The sequence below is a fragment of the Paramormyrops kingsleyae genome, chromosome 22 (genome assembly GCF_048594095.1).
Source record: "Paramormyrops kingsleyae isolate MSU_618 chromosome 22, PKINGS_0.4, whole genome shotgun sequence".
NCBI lineage: Eukaryota > Metazoa > Chordata > Actinopteri > Osteoglossiformes > Mormyridae > Paramormyrops > Paramormyrops kingsleyae.
This window is the reverse complement of record NC_132818.1, coordinates 14,966,888-14,982,313: the sequence shown is the minus strand read 5'-3', so window position 1 is coordinate 14,982,313 and position 15,426 is coordinate 14,966,888. Positions and strand designations below refer to the sequence as shown.

Sequence of the window (15,426 nt, the reverse complement as noted above, 5' to 3'; positions counted from 1 at the left end):
AAACAAGGCCCGGTGAAAGCGGAAATGCCTTTATTCCCTTAACAAAAGCTGCACGGGAGGTGAAGTCCAGTAAGAAAGAACGCGGAATGACGAAGGCATAGTAGGAATAACGAAGGAAGTATAATAAAAATATATAAAAAAAACAAAAGTAACGTTATTTTGTTTATATGGAGTACACGATATGTACATAAACTAACGCACAAGAGACCATGGAAAATGTGCTGATTTTGATTTTTAAGTTTGCTAACTGCAAAAATAACCGTGGGAAAATATTTTTTCTTGGAACGCCGCCATCTCGTGGCTAAAATGGAGTACTACGCTTATTTGTTCGTTTATTTCGACATGGGAAACTGGTTTAGTTTCCTGTATACTTCCACCTTGTGGCAAAAACGAATACTGCCGCTTGTTTTTATTTAGGTATTTAATTTATTAAAAATATACTACTTTCGGCCACGTTGTGGCAGATTTTCGAAAGAAGAATAGACATCTGCTTTTTAAGTATGTATCGTTTAAGGCAAGAGAAGGGACTCATATCGAGAATTGATTTGTCAAGTTTGTTTGCCATGAAGTATAATTATAGCAGAAAACTGTCCTACATATTCTGTATGTGAGTCAGGGGAAGTGGTTAAAGTACGTACAGAAGTCCTGATCTAGGCTACGTATCACTGTGGAGATGTGTTGTTTAAACTAGCAAAAGCTTTGCAAGCTTCACTTACTGCTAAAGTTAATTTCAGGTAGGCCTATTTGAATATAATGTTTCAGATTCTCTCTTACGTTTTGGTAATTGTCAGCAAAACGAAGCTTATCTTGAAATAATCGTTTTAGCAATTTGAATAAGAAATTACAATTTAATTTAATGTTTATGCATTTGTAATTTCCTCCAGAGATCTGAAAGTTCTGAATGTTCTTGAAATACATTGTAAACTTCTCATTTTATAATGCCACATAGCCACGGCGAAGTTTCTGATGCATTTTCAGATATCTGTCATTATGGCTCATTGTTGAAATGCATGCTTACAGCGGAGTCGGGCTTAAATCTCGCAGGTTGCGCTGTAGAGAACCGGGTCCAGATATGGTTGCTAGGCAACACGAAAACATCTAATGCCGGCAGAGCTCGGAGAAGCAGAAGCAAAACTTCGGGTGGGTTTAACACTTTTATTTACGTCTAAAAATTAAATATGCACGTAAATCGGCTTGCAGCGTCTAATCCCGCCAATACAGTCTTGTATGGTAGGAAGGTAACTACTCAGCCAGTATGTTAAGAAAATAACGTTGTTGTGCACAGTTATAAACTGTAGACAGCTGTTCTTGTAACTGTCTTTTGGATGTCTAGACTATATGTTCAGACAAACTGTATATGAAAATCGCCCAACTCTATCGTTTTCCATAAGCATAACTGTTCGTTTTGATAGCAATATTTCTCTTATGTCTATTAGTTTTCTATTTACGTTTTCGTGCTTATACATTCTATATGACTATTGTATTCCAGAAATATTTTTTAATGTTTTACAGGCTAAATACAAGTGTTCTAAAAAAAATATGTTCTACAATAAAAATGTCCAATATCTGTATTCACATGAGAAAAAAAAAATGTTCCTACGCGTTTTCTTTAGTCTGAACCCTTTCCTTGCTGACCGCGTCGAGAGGCAGGATGAGGGAGCCGAACGACACGCTGGAGCCCAGCGTGATTGATGAGGAGATGCTGCAGAGGGCCGTGGAGGAGCAGGGGCCGCAGGACCCGGAGAACCCGGCCGCAAGCATCGCTAAGGCGGAGGGTATCCAGCGGGAGCATGTGCGCCGGCTGCGCTTGGATTTCAGGAGTGAGAGCCTCACTTCACCATCCCGCTTTCATATGCATCTCACAAAAATCAATATCGTTTTCCGTTATTAAAAAAATGTTAGCAAATATGGTTTTGCTTTCAGTATTCAAGATTCATCATTTACTGTCATACGCTTTAAGTACAGGATTTACTAAAATATAATGAAATTCTTACCTGCGTGCTTCCTCGACACTTAAATGATAAGTACAAGTAGCAAGTAGCAGCAATGAACACGACGTAAATAAACCAACCAAAGAATCAAATGAACACGCGAACAAAGAAACAAACCAATAAATAAACATGGCTGTTCTATGACATGTAGCAGCAATAGGGCATAATAAAAGGGCGATATACACTCACCTAAAGGATTATTAGGAACACCATACTAATACGGTGTTTGACCCCCTTTCGCCTTCAGAACTGCCTTAATTCTACGTGGCATTGATTCAACAAGGTGCTGAAAGCATTCTTTAGAAATGTTGGCCCATATTGATAGGATAGCATCTTGCAGTTGATGGAGATTTGTGGGATGCACATCCAGGGCACGAAGCTCCCGTTCCACCACATCCCAAAGATGCTCTATTGGGTTGAGATCTGGTGACTGTGGGGGCCATTGTAGTACAGTGAACTCATTGTCATGTTCAAGAAACCAATTTGAAATGATTCGAGCTTTGTGACATGGTGCATTATCCTGCTGGAAGTAGCCATCAGAGGATGGGTACATGGTGGTCATAAAGGGATGGACATGGTCAGAAACAATGCTCAGGTAGGCCGTGGCATTTAAACGATGCCCAATTGGCACTAAGGGGCCTAAAGTGTGCCAAGAAAACATCCCCCACACCATTATACCACCACCACCAGCCTGCACAGTGGTAACAAGGCATGATGGATCCATCTTCTCATTCTGTTTACGCCAAATTCTGACTCTACCATTTGAATGTCTCAACAGAAATCGAGACTCATCAGACCAGGCAACGTTTTTCCAGTCTTCAACTGTCCAATTTTGGTGAGCTTGTGCAAATTGTAGCCTCCTTTTCCTATTTGTAGTGGAGATGAGTGGTACCCGGTGGGGTCTTCTGCTGTTGTAGCCCATCCGCCTCAAGGTTGTGCGTGTTGTGGCTTCACCAATGCTTTGCTGCATACCTTGGTTGTAACGAGTGGTTATTTCAGTCAAAGTTGCTCTTCTATCAGCTTGAATCAGTCGGCCCATTCTCCTCTGACCTCTAGCATCAACAAGGCATTTTCGCCCACAGGACTGCCGCATACTGGATGTTTTTCTCTTTGCACACCATTCTCTGTAAACCCTAGAAATGGTTGTGCATGAAAATCCCAGTAACTGAGCAGATTGTGAAATACTCAGACCGGCCCGTCTGGCACCAACAACCATGCCACGCTCAAAATTGCTTAAATCACCTTTCTTTCCCATTCTGACATTCAGTTTGGAGTTCAGGAGATTGTCTTGACCAGGACCACACCCCTAAATGCATTGAAGCAACTGCCATGTGATTGGTTGATTAGATAATTGCATTAATGAGAAATTGAACAGGTGTTCCTAATAATCCTTTAGGTGAGTGTAGATAACGATGTCAACAGTATGAAAAGATAGCAGAAGTGAGTATATCGTGATAATATGGATAAAAGTAATGGCAACGATTCAGTTTTGATATTGGCAACCCCCTATTATAAACATGAAGTAAAACAAATAACATAGAATGTAATAAAATGTTTCGTTTGCAGAAATTTTAAAGATCGATCACCTCTGGGAGTTTACGTGCCTGACCAAACTGCAACTGGACAACAATGTTATTAACAAAATTCAAGGACTAGAATCTTTGACTAATTTAGTATGGCTTGGTAGGTATAGAAGTCATATATGTTACAAGTTTGGGGCACTAGCCTGGATACAATGTGTCACCTAAATCTCATTATTCATTCACTCTGTTACATCTCCTTCTTCCACAGATCTTTCCTTCAATCATATTGAGGTGATAGAGGGTCTGAATACCTTGTTGAAACTGGAGAACCTGAGTTTGTACAACAACAGGATCTCTGTCATCGAAAACATGGATTCCCTTGTACACCTGCAAGTGGTTTCCCTCGGAAACAATCTTCTGTCCCAGCTTGACAATGTGAGCATTCACATCTGCGGTGACATTTTAATAATGCCTGATCATTATGCTGAGTTATAATGTCAGAAAGCAGCATTTACAGAAAGACTCAAAGACATTCCTTTTCATACATTTGATCCCTAGCTGTTACGAAGTGACCACTGTTTTCTGTCTGCATGCAACAAACCTGTTCCACCTTCCTTTAGATTGTTTATCTGCGGAAGTTTGAGAATCTGCGCACACTAAACTTAGCAGGAAATCCCTTTTGCAAAGATGAAAACTACAAGGCCTTAATCGCTGCCTACCTCCAAGGCCTGGTCTATCTGGACTACAGGCTGGTAGATGAGGCGGCGGTGAGTGTCTGGCTGTGTCTCTAATACTGTCAGATTTATCAGAGGTCTGCATAAAATGCAACAATGAATAATTAATTTGGATAATGGTGTACTGTGAAGAGGCATAGTGGTGCGGTGGTTAGCACTATTGCTGCATTATCTCTGGGCAGGGGCGCCGTAAGGGGGAGGAAAGCCAGGACGATTCCAAGGGCCCCTGAGTGACAGGGGCCCTAAAAAATTAGGAAAATAACTGGATTGGTTTGGACTGGGGGGCCTAATATGATATGCTTTCATGGGGCCCAAAATCTCTAGCAACGCCCCTGTCTCTGGGAGCTGGGTTTGAGTCTCCGCCACAGTTCCATGTGTGTGGAGTTTCCTCCAGGTACTCTGGTTTCCTCCCACAGTGAAAAGTTGCTGAAGTTAGTTAGTTACCAAATTGTCCATAGATGTGCCTGTGTGTGTTAATGGTTTGCTGGGTGATTTCTCCACTGGGCCCTTGACCTCCAAACGCTCCAGGAACTCCCTGACCATGCTTTCTGAAAATATATGTAGATGTAAGGCATCTATGAAATCAATAAAGCTATATCTATAGACTAAAATGGATATGCAATGTGAGCGTGCGAATAGGTGTAATTTTCACGCATCCCCTGCGACTGACGGTGTTTGCAGCGCGAGACGGGACTGGTGAGATACCAGGACGCCCTGGAGGAGCTGAGGCACGAGGAGGAGGAGGCAACGAGGGCCATGGAAGCCAAACGCAGGGCTGAGGAGGAGCTGCAGATGCACAGGGTAAGCGCACACACACACACACACACACACTGCCGTGGGGGGGGGGGGGGAGGCATTTGCATGTGATGGGCTGCGGTCGGTATCTCGCTGGGCTCCACGCTGTCCCATCAAAACATACCTCAGTGGCGGGTTCCTTTGCAGAAACCCTGTTTGGTTATTAAATCTGTCACATCGTTATAAATCATAAATAAATTACCCTCCAAACTGCCTTGTGTGTGTGTGTGTGTATATATATGTATATATAGAGATACACACACAGTATACACACAGGTATAGGTAATACATAGTTCTAAAAGCCTGTCTCTTGGATTTGAACAGGAGGCTTTTGTGGAGTTCCTGAATGGACCCTATCTCTTTGATAGCATGTATGCAGGGGATCCAGAAGCTGCCAAGCTGGCCTGCCTGCCTGGGCTGAATACACTGCTGGATTCATACCCTTTCTCTCTCAGTACCTCTCACTCATTGTTGTGTGGTTGTCATTTGGATGCAGGCTAAACGGCAGCCAAAAGAGCTCTGCTTTTTGAGCATGCCATGTAAATCATAGAAAAAAAAAGTTTTCCCTTGACTCGACTGCTTGACATACCGGAGCCAGCAGGTGGTGCTGTGCATGCAGATGTTTGAGTTGGGTCTGCAGCAGTGGGAGAGAAGGAAGGCGGAGGTCGACTGCTTCTTCGAGTGCTACCAGGAGGCTGTGGCTGATAACAGGAAGAGGGGGGCACAGCTGGTGAACGACTTCCAGGGCTCCATCAGGGAGGTGGGCGCTACTCACATGGAGAGGTTTTCGATTTTGGTTATGTTGAGGTGTTAAACCATTTTGCCAGCGACTTTGAAGAAGATGCAGACAAACTAGTTTAATAATTCTTTCGAAAACTTGTCAAGACTGGTCCTCCAGAGACTGTTTTTAAGTTTTAGTATATCCTACCAGTACATTCCAGATCTTAAATCCAAAGCAGTTTAGAATTTGGGCAGGACAAACGCCAGCACATCTACTTCTCAAGTGAAGGAGGTGTTCATCATTCTACCAGAATAAGTATATCCATCTATTCAACTGGCCTTATATTCATCAAGTCACTACCCCACAGTGATCATTTGGAAGTCTGTCCCACACAGTGTTAAAAAATCTAAAATGCCCACAACTGTTTTGCAGACCCTAGCAGAGATGCAGCACTCCACTGAGCCAAGGGTACTGGAGGCCCAGCGGAACCAGTTCAGGGAGGATCTCAGCCAACTCTGCGACACACTCCTGACTGTGGAGCTCCAACTGGTCAACCAGCTGGAAGTGAGGAGGGGGGCTGGTGGGGGTCTGGGTGCACCATGGCCAGACACCTTCATGAACGTCTCCATCAATCATTCACTATGCAAAAAAGTGTACATTCCTCAAAGCATCTCAGGACGGTAGCTTTACAGGCACACAGCCCAGTAAATTCATACAAATCTAAGTAGTGGACAGTCCGTCAATTTGCTAATGTTGAACACATCATTAGAAGCAGCCTAAGGTTCTTCAAAGCTTCATAAAGAACCAATTAAAATGAACTAAATGTATCATGCATTTAAATCAGAGCATTGTTGGCTTTCAAGTTCCATATGATTTCACATATTATAACAGTGAGGAGAATGAGCTTTTACTTAGGTTAAACATGGAATCTGTTACTTTTTCCTTTGTGTTACAGGACATCATCAAGGAGTTTGAGAGGAACGTCTCGGAGATGATTGGTGGCTTCCTCGAAACTTTGCAGGGAATATATCCTTTTGTGGGCATGCCCTGTAAGGATGGCATGTCCGGCAGGACCATTGTAGGCGTAGCTACGTCTGATTCAGCTCTGTCCTTCCTTAACAAGCATTCACCTTCACCCAGTGCCGCGACCTTGAGAACCAGCACCATGAGAAACTCCAGGAGATCGCCTTGGCAACCTTGGATAGAGTGGCCAAGGGCACAATGGAACAGGAGATGCCGGATGATGTGCTTGCGGTCAGCTTCCACCTGGTTATTGTGGGATTCAATAGAATTATAAAGAACATACAATGAATAGAGGAAAAGGAGAATATAGCTTAAAGCAGGGCATGATGAAAAGGGGGGGGGGTTCATTCTAAAAAATGCAGTTAACTGAAACGAGAACTGACTGGCGCTGGCAGGGCAAGGTTACCTAATCGGGACCGATAGAAGGAACAGACAGAAAAACGTCAGCGGCCCTTACGTATCTGTAGCCTTCCACAAGGACAAGTACTAACCGACTAACTAGAGCAAATGTAAAACATGTGGTTGTCACGTAGACGGAAGGTACCGAGAGAGGGGGGGGGGATGCCCAAAGGGCTTTAAAAGGGATACAGCTGATACATATGGTTGAGCTTCCTCTTGTACATGCTGAATGTATGTCAGAGCGTGGCTCCCAGATCGATCTGTGTAAGGAATAAACTGGTGACCTGCAACCTCTCCACGTGTCAGCTGTGAATCTCTTCACCCGGTGGAGACGGCGTACTCCAACATTAACTTAACACAGATGAATGACAGATGAGCAAAATGGAAAGAGGATGGTGCTTTAGCAACAAGCTGAACATCAGAAAAGATACAAGCCCTTACAAATTTCACGCTTACCAGCGAGCTTCAGTATTTCCACTCATAGCTCTGCCAACAAAATATCCTCAGTCAGGCCCATTTCCCTCTGGTCCTCGTTTCAGCTGTTCGTCGACAAGGACACGCTACAGAGTGCCGTCGGCGCCTCGCACGACATTCACCTGCTGAGGATCGACAACCGGGAGGACGAGCTGGTGACGCGCGTCAACAAATGGGTGACCGAGCTGATGAAGACGGTAAGGAGGACAAAGCTAGTGGGACCCTCTAAATATACCCGGTCTTCTTTGCACTGCTGCTATGTGTCCTTTTTCCGCAGATACAAAATGATGAAGTGAAGCGAAATCGGAAGCGTATGGCAGAGATCTTCCACTACGCGGATTATATGAAGGAGCAGATGCGAGAAACTTTAGACCAGGAGACCGGGTAAAAGGAGTAATCAAGGAAAATAACACATTAAGTCACAGAACAAAACATTTTTTTTAAATATACACAAAAAGTTGTCTGTCATAAAAAATTGGTCAAATTTTCACATTTATTCGTTTTCCTTAATGTCGCTTTTACTTGAAATTTCATTTGACTGTTTCTGTACTAGTACCAAATAAATTGTGTTGCCTTTCGAATTTTTTTATTTTAGCGATAATAACTACAGATGTGAAAATGTAAGCCAAATATCCACGAAACCACGCACGGAATTGAGATGAAACAAACAAAAGAGTTTTCGAAAAAAATCCGTAGGCTACTAAATGACATTACGCGTATGTATCTTTCTTTCTTTGAAATTGGTAAGTTCTTTATTAATTAGCATCTTGAATTAAACTTTATTTTACTTTTGTTCCTGGTTTATTAAAATACCAAATCCCCGTGTGTACGGCAAGATATATAGTCAAATACAGCAACAACGTAGAACGGGGCATTAGCAACTATAAGTACATTATAAGCTAGAAAACAACTATTAAAAGGGGAGGAATACTGCTAGAATGATTAATATCCAAAAGAATGCTTAACATCTCATGACTTGTGAATAACAGCAACATAGCAGCCTATTTTGTACACTTTTTTCTTTACACAGTCCCGTCGAACATACCACCTTTCCGGAAGTATTATTTTGGCATACTAGCATCCAAAACGTTCGTTTGATTTGTAGACACGCGTCACAAGAAAACTCACATGGAATTCTGGGAAGTGATGTCCATCAGGCATAAGGAAAAAAACTACATATTCGTCTAAACAATACAAATCCCAGCACACATTGCGGGCAATCGGCCAATGAGGTAACGGTTTGGTATTACAACTCTCGCCTAGCTTATTGCGAAACGTGATGTTGCTTTGTTGCGTCGTTTTACTTTTCAGGGATTCTGCACGCAAGTACTGGCGTACTGGGGAGCATTTGTGAGCCGACTAGCTGCCTTGCTAGCGCTCCCCGCTACCTTCTCCGACTTTCTCTTCACTTTGTGCCGCCTGTCGTCTGCCGTCGGCGCCGCAGCCGCGAAGTGATCGACATGCCAGTCCGTACCGAGTGCTGCAATAACTCCTCCACGGCCTGCGCATCATCGGCTTCGCTTATTCCACCTCCGCCGATTAACACTCAACAGCCGGGCATAGCCACTTCGCTCCTGTACAGCGGCTCACAGTTTCGAGGACACCAAAAGAGCAAAGGCAACTCATACGACGTGGAAGTTGTCCTGCAGGTAAGTTTTAAACGGCGTTATTTCAATGTCCGACCGGCAGCATTCACAGATATAACACGGAACAAGTGGCGAACTGACAGCGGTGTCACTATGTGGGAAGTTAGCTGACTATACATCGCTGTCTCACCCCCAGCTAATGACAGCACATAAATGGCTGTAAAATACTTTTCCAGACCACCATTCCACGTCTCAGAATTGAACAGATATATTGGAGAATGAGGAGCATACTTGAGTATTTTTTAAACTTGCATACTTGCTGTGGGACAGATAATGAGATGGGAATGCAGGATTTATTTCGTAAACCGATACCAGGCTGCCAGTCCTAAAGCCTTACCGACACCCCCGAATTTTTGGCAGTTCTGCTGGTAATTCTCTGTCTCCGTAGATGCAGTCACTATTAAAGTTCTGATCCGCCTCATTAAAATAACCAGTCTTTAAATTTATGAGAACCCCCTCCTGACAAGGATAGATCCCAGTACCACGGTAAATTGCCTGACGTATACTTGACTTGCAGTGTGCACATATAGCCATTCATGTGTAGATGAGGGTGAACATGTGGAGAGACATCATACGTACCTTACCTTGATTTCCCGTTACAGCATGTGACTATGGAAGAGTCCTATCTATGCGGGTACCTAAAAATCAAAGGACTGACAGAGGTGAGGTCTGCTTCCAGATTAATTTCTCCTTTAACTTTGGCTTAGGGAATTTCAAAGGCAGTCATACTTGTTTCATGGTTCCAGACAACTACTGTGAACACAGGTTTAAGTGCTGCTCAGTAAATACAGATGCAGCATCAGTCATGTTAACAATGTATCAAAAAAAACCAAATGAGCAAGTGGCTTTGAAACATGTTTAATGTGATTATTGCGCTTTATAGCCTCTACTTTCAGAATAAATTAGTTTGAATGCGTCACAAGGAATTCAAACCTCTGTACTGTGTACTGTTCGCCGTAACTAACATTTTTGTGTCGTTCATCTGTGTAGGAGTACCCAAGCCTTACGACATTCTTTGCAGGGGAGATAATCAGTAAAAAGCGGCCATTCTTGACACGGAAATGGGACGCCGACGAAGATGTCGACCGCAAACACTGGGTATGAGGTGCCCCTCAAAATCGGAAGCCTATAGATTCCCAAATGTCCTTCAGTAATCTTTTTTTGCTTTCAGAAATGTTAACTTGCTGTCTCTCCTTCTGTTCAGGGAAAGTTTCAGGCTTTTTATCAATATGCAAAAATCTTTAACTCGGATGATTTCGATTACGAAGAACTGAAAAGCAGCGACTATGTCTTCATGAGGTGGAAGGTCAGCCAGTTTAATATATCTTATTAAATATAATGCTGAAAAAACACCACAAATGACAAGGGCAAAGTCAGCAAGCTTTCCTTGGGGAATCATTAGATGAAGTGTATCGCTTTGCTTGGTTTCATTCTGCCAAAATACCTTAATGGTCCAGACCTGCTGAGTGTTTCTCCTTCCGCTTGGGCGCTAATGCTCATCTCCACGACCTTTACTTATTAGGAGCAGTTTCTGGTCCCGGACCACACCATCAAGGACATAAGTGGGGCATCCTTTGCTGGTTTCTACTACATCTGCTTCCAGAAGTCAACAGCAACCATAGAGGGATATTACTACCACAGAAGTTCTGAATGGTAAAAAAAAAAAGTGCTTTCATTTATTTTTTCAGTACTTTCATTTTGTGCTTTTATGTGGCCTGTTATATAATCAGGCAGACATGGACTAGTTTGGTGGGTCACATTACAGGCAGAATACTATAGTATTTCATGTTTGCAGAAGTTGTTGGCATTTAATTAATGCACACTTTCAAATTAGCTTATTAACCCTGACCCAAGGCCGTCCAGCTGTCACTTGGTGTCATCGGCTCTGCTCATGTCGTCGCCATGTCAGTTTCGCTCGGCCGGAGGCGAAGTGGCAGCCCTTAGGGAGGGTCTCTCACGTGCGCCGTGTTCCGTCTTCCTCCCACAGGCCGGGCCGCGTGCCTTCACCACCCATCAGCCCAAACGCTCATCCGCCATTTTCCCTGTTCGCTTCCAGGTATCAGTCACTGAACCTCACTCACGTTCCCGAACACAGCGCTCCGATATACGAGTTCCGGTGACACTGGCTTGCCAAGGAAAAACAGGACTGCTACCAGAGGGTGATTTTTCTTGTTTTTTTTTTTTTTTTTTCCTTTTTCTCCCCCTCTCTCCATTGGGGGGGGGGGGGGGGTGGATTTGTCAGTCCTCTTGGTTCAAAAGAAAGCAAGTCAAGTAACGGACTGACAAAGCTGCGAGGAGAACCTTCTGCAGGCCACAGACTGGCAGGTGTCTCATCTGAGATTCAACCACGAAGCTTTTATGGTTTTCCGTCTAATTTCTGCATCTGCTTTTTAAGTCATTTAGTTAACATACACCGAGTGTGATCTACTGCTGTTTTACTTTCCATCATTTTTATAGACTTTTTTCAGTTTCTTTTTCCTCAAAACGACAGAGATGAGGCAGCCACTTCCCTCGTGGATTTATTTTTTTCTCTGCCAGAAAGACTCGTAACATTGAACTACACATGTAAAGAGTCCGAATCGACATTTTTATTTTGTCCTGTTTGACTTGCTGCCGCAGTGCTGCCTGATGAGATGGGTCGACGCGTGGAGGTGTTCTCAGTGGAGGATGGAAAGGCCTCAAGGACTGTTGCTTTTATTTTGTTTTATTTATTATTGTTCTAATGTTTTTGCCGACCAATAATTTGGAGTTTGGTTTCGCAGAAACGCTTACACGAATGATGATTGTAAGTCGGCATCTCTTGAGCGAGGTGCAGCTTCGCTGTGTGGTGAGACTCTCCTCTACGCCGATCGTACTACGGTGCGAGAGGCTGTAAATAATCCGTTAAAGGATGCCGCATTCCTGTGTCCGAGGTGTTTTATTTTTGGCGGGAAGGAGAACGGTAAAGGAATTAATGGTAGTGATATGCGGGTGGAATCTTACATTATCAGTTCCATGAGGACAGCGGTGGCCAGTCTTTTCCGCAAAGGGCTGGTGTGTATGCAGGTTTGTGGGGTAACCTTTAGGGCAGCTGTTCAAACCCAGGTGTGAGGACTCTTCAGCCAATCAGTCCTCTAATTAGTGACCTAATTAGGGAGCTGCAGCGAAAACCCACACATACAGCGGCCTTTTGCGAATAAGATTGGCCACCCCTGCATTAGGAGATCTCAACATGGCCACTGGCTTTTGTGGATCAAAAAGCATGACATTCCGGATTCACGCCAGGTGCCCACTCTCCCCGCATAGAAGAAAATTGGGACATGTGACACACATTAAACGTTGGTTTCCAAAACATAAATTTTATTAGTAATCTTTTAAGGTAAATTTACAACAAATATTTCCTTTACAAGATTTCCATGATTTAGCTTGGAGAAGGGGTGTTTTTTCTAGCAACTGATTCTTGGTTGGTTCTTTCTCCTGGCAGTTCGTAGATATCGGGGATCACCGTGAAACTGAAAGGTAGAGACGGGGGGGGGGGTCATTCAGGTGGGGTGGCTGCAGGACATTCATACTGGAAACATTACAGCATCATCGTGCGTAGGAAGGAGGGGTGGAACTGACATGCTTAAGCTGACTAATACTAAGGAATCATTTTCTTCATCACAGGAATTTATTTGAATTTTAGTGATCACTGTTGACACACCACAGCACACAACAACGAAATGTGTCCTCTGCATTCAACCCATATGTGACATCATGACATAGTAGGGAGCAATGCTTGGGGGCGGTACCTTGCTCAGGGTACCTCAGTGGTGCCTTGCTGGTCGTGGATTCAAACCTGCATATCTTTCAATTACAAGTGCGCTTCCCTAACCATTAAACCACCACTGCCCGCATTTATTTCCATTTATGTATTTTAAAACCAGGTATAAAATTAACCAGTCAGAACTATCCACAAAGCTTTAGTGAGCCTGTTAGCTTAAAGTAAAAATAACATTAGGGTCTTCGTGTGAAAGTGTACACCTGCTGATGACAAAACGAATACTGGGCCATCAAAAATATTTTTAATGTCCTGGTGACACATTTTTCGCCTGTACTCCAGAACTTTCCCCGTCTCTCGTCATATATACTTCTAGAGTCGCATAAGAGTGTTCAGCCTTATTTTATTTTATTTTTTTATTTCTTTCAGAGATTGATTTGCTCAGGTGACAGATAGTGACAGCAACAATATGTATAATAAATGTAAAATGAACCTACCTCAAGGGTCAATTCATGAAAACCTATGAACTTAACCAGCTCAAAGAGGAACAGCACGATTGAAGATGTTCTCAGACTCGTGGGTGGAAGATATTTTCAGGTCAAGGAAACTAAGCTGGGAGAATGGGTTTCGTTACACTTTTTTCCAGAATGAGTCAGACAATATGAAATTGTTTTAATCAAAGTATGCAGTTTTGCTGCTGTTTCCTCAGTCCTGTAGGTGAGAGTATGCCACACTCAGTGCAGTTCCATACTGTTCTTAAAAAAATGATGTTCATATGGTGTCTGGTCAAGGGATAACAGTACATTTACTTTTCATGAACCATTCATTACACAGCAGAGCAAGTTAGTATTGAAATTTGAATTAATTCAATCATTCAAAGTCATTTCAGTAACATCTAGTATATGTTACATCTTTTTCGGAATACAGACATATCCAAAAAGGAAACAAGTATGCAAAGACTTGTCAAAATTCATTCCAGAGTTTCAATCATATTCAATTATAAACCAGTTCTACTGGAATAAAAACCAGTATGTATGTATATTCTCCTGTACTGTGGTTGTTGGCCGGAAGACTACATGAATGGGGGAGTTGTATTGACTGTGTGAATATATTCTTACTTCAGTGTTTACCTATCCATGACATGATATTGCCATCAGTGGGGGAACAATGTGTACAGGAGGACCTGCGGTGCATAAATATGTAATATAGAAAAAACAGGCGCTAATACTTTTGTACATAGGTCAAAGTCATTTTTAATTAATATGGACTTCTGGGAAATATGCTGAGTCTGTTTTTCTTCTGAATGATGAGGTGATTAGTCAGAATCATTGGGTTTTCAGATGAACATCACTGTGGCAGAAGGCAGAACGTTCTACTGACAGTACTGAAGCTTGGTCAGCTTTTGGCTGAGAACGACTACAATATGGTTTCTGCGGTGTTGCAATAAAAAACGCCTTTTCAAAACGCCTTGTGTGATGTTTTTCTCTAATTTTGCATAGAGTGCATTTCATCTGGGCATAATAACAATGCGTAAAATCAGACACTGCCTGTGACTTAAAATGCAAGCCTACGATTTCTCCTGAAATAGAAACTAAGACAGGGCCCGTCTCCCAAAATACCACTAGTGAGCTCCAATAAGAGGAGCCACCACGACATTCAGAGCAGTACTTGCAGAAATGCTGCATTTAAAATTAACCTACGGAGCGGCTTTATTGAGTTACTATAAACCTGCAGCAGCCTTTGGGATTAATGAAGTATCTATAAATATATTTACATATGCTTTTATCTAAAGTGACACAATTGAGGAAGCAGGGTCAGACAATCGCTAAGAGAACTGGGGGTTAAAGGCCTTGCTCAGGGGCCCAATGGTGAAACTGGTTTGTGGACTCTAGGATATGAACCAGTGACTTTCTGATAAGGGGTGCAGCATCCGAATCCATTCAGCCACACACCACCCAGTTTTTCATAACTATTTTCCCAAACAAGGTCATGAGCTTACCCTAGGAGGGGATACCAGTCCAGCACAGCAACACACATTACAGATATTTTAATTAATAATTAATAATATAGTTTGAGGTCAATTCATAAATTGATGATTCTAATAAAGTCGTTAATTGTCCCATGTGTAATCAGTGAAGCTCATGATTGATTCACGATAAGTACAAAAACCACCAAATGTTTCATCATCTCTCGACCCCAACCTCCAGAAATCCAGGAAGGGGGTGAAATATGGCTCGGAGAGGGGGGGCAGAGAAAAGAACCTTCAAGTTAAGCACCGAGTGTTGCAACTATGATTCAGAGAACATTTTCAACCAATGAAAACTGGTGTTAATTTTGAAACTATTGAGAGCATCTCCCCAAGGTCATTAGTTGTTAAATAT

At 42.8% G+C, this 15,426-nt stretch overlaps 2 protein-coding genes across 2 annotated transcripts; both read left to right on the top strand.

Annotated features, from left to right (window-relative positions):
- Positions 1-48: 48 nt before the first annotated feature.
- On the top strand, positions 49-9,099 carry drc3 (dynein regulatory complex subunit 3). The gene is made up of 15 exons (XM_023821712.2): positions 49-734; positions 1,045-1,140; positions 1,614-1,820; positions 3,558-3,674; positions 3,783-3,949; positions 4,135-4,281; positions 4,930-5,049; positions 5,368-5,480; positions 5,629-5,803; positions 6,197-6,328; positions 6,720-6,790; positions 6,895-7,018; positions 7,726-7,857; positions 7,938-8,044; positions 8,972-9,099. The coding sequence occupies exons 3-15, from the start codon at positions 1,652-1,654 to the stop codon at positions 9,012-9,014; spliced, it is 1,617 nt and encodes a 538-aa protein (XP_023677480.1). The 5' UTR covers positions 49-734; positions 1,045-1,140; positions 1,614-1,651; the 3' UTR covers positions 9,015-9,099.
- On the top strand, positions 8,398-14,509 carry LOC111849116 (glucose-induced degradation protein 4 homolog). The gene is made up of 6 exons (XM_023821713.2): positions 8,398-9,309; positions 9,909-9,968; positions 10,297-10,404; positions 10,511-10,612; positions 10,829-10,959; positions 11,294-14,509. Exons 1-6 carry the CDS (start codon positions 9,121-9,123, stop codon positions 11,424-11,426), a joined length of 723 nt encoding a protein of 240 aa, XP_023677481.1. The 5' UTR covers positions 8,398-9,120; the 3' UTR covers positions 11,427-14,509.
- Positions 14,510-15,426: the final 917 nt, after the last annotated feature.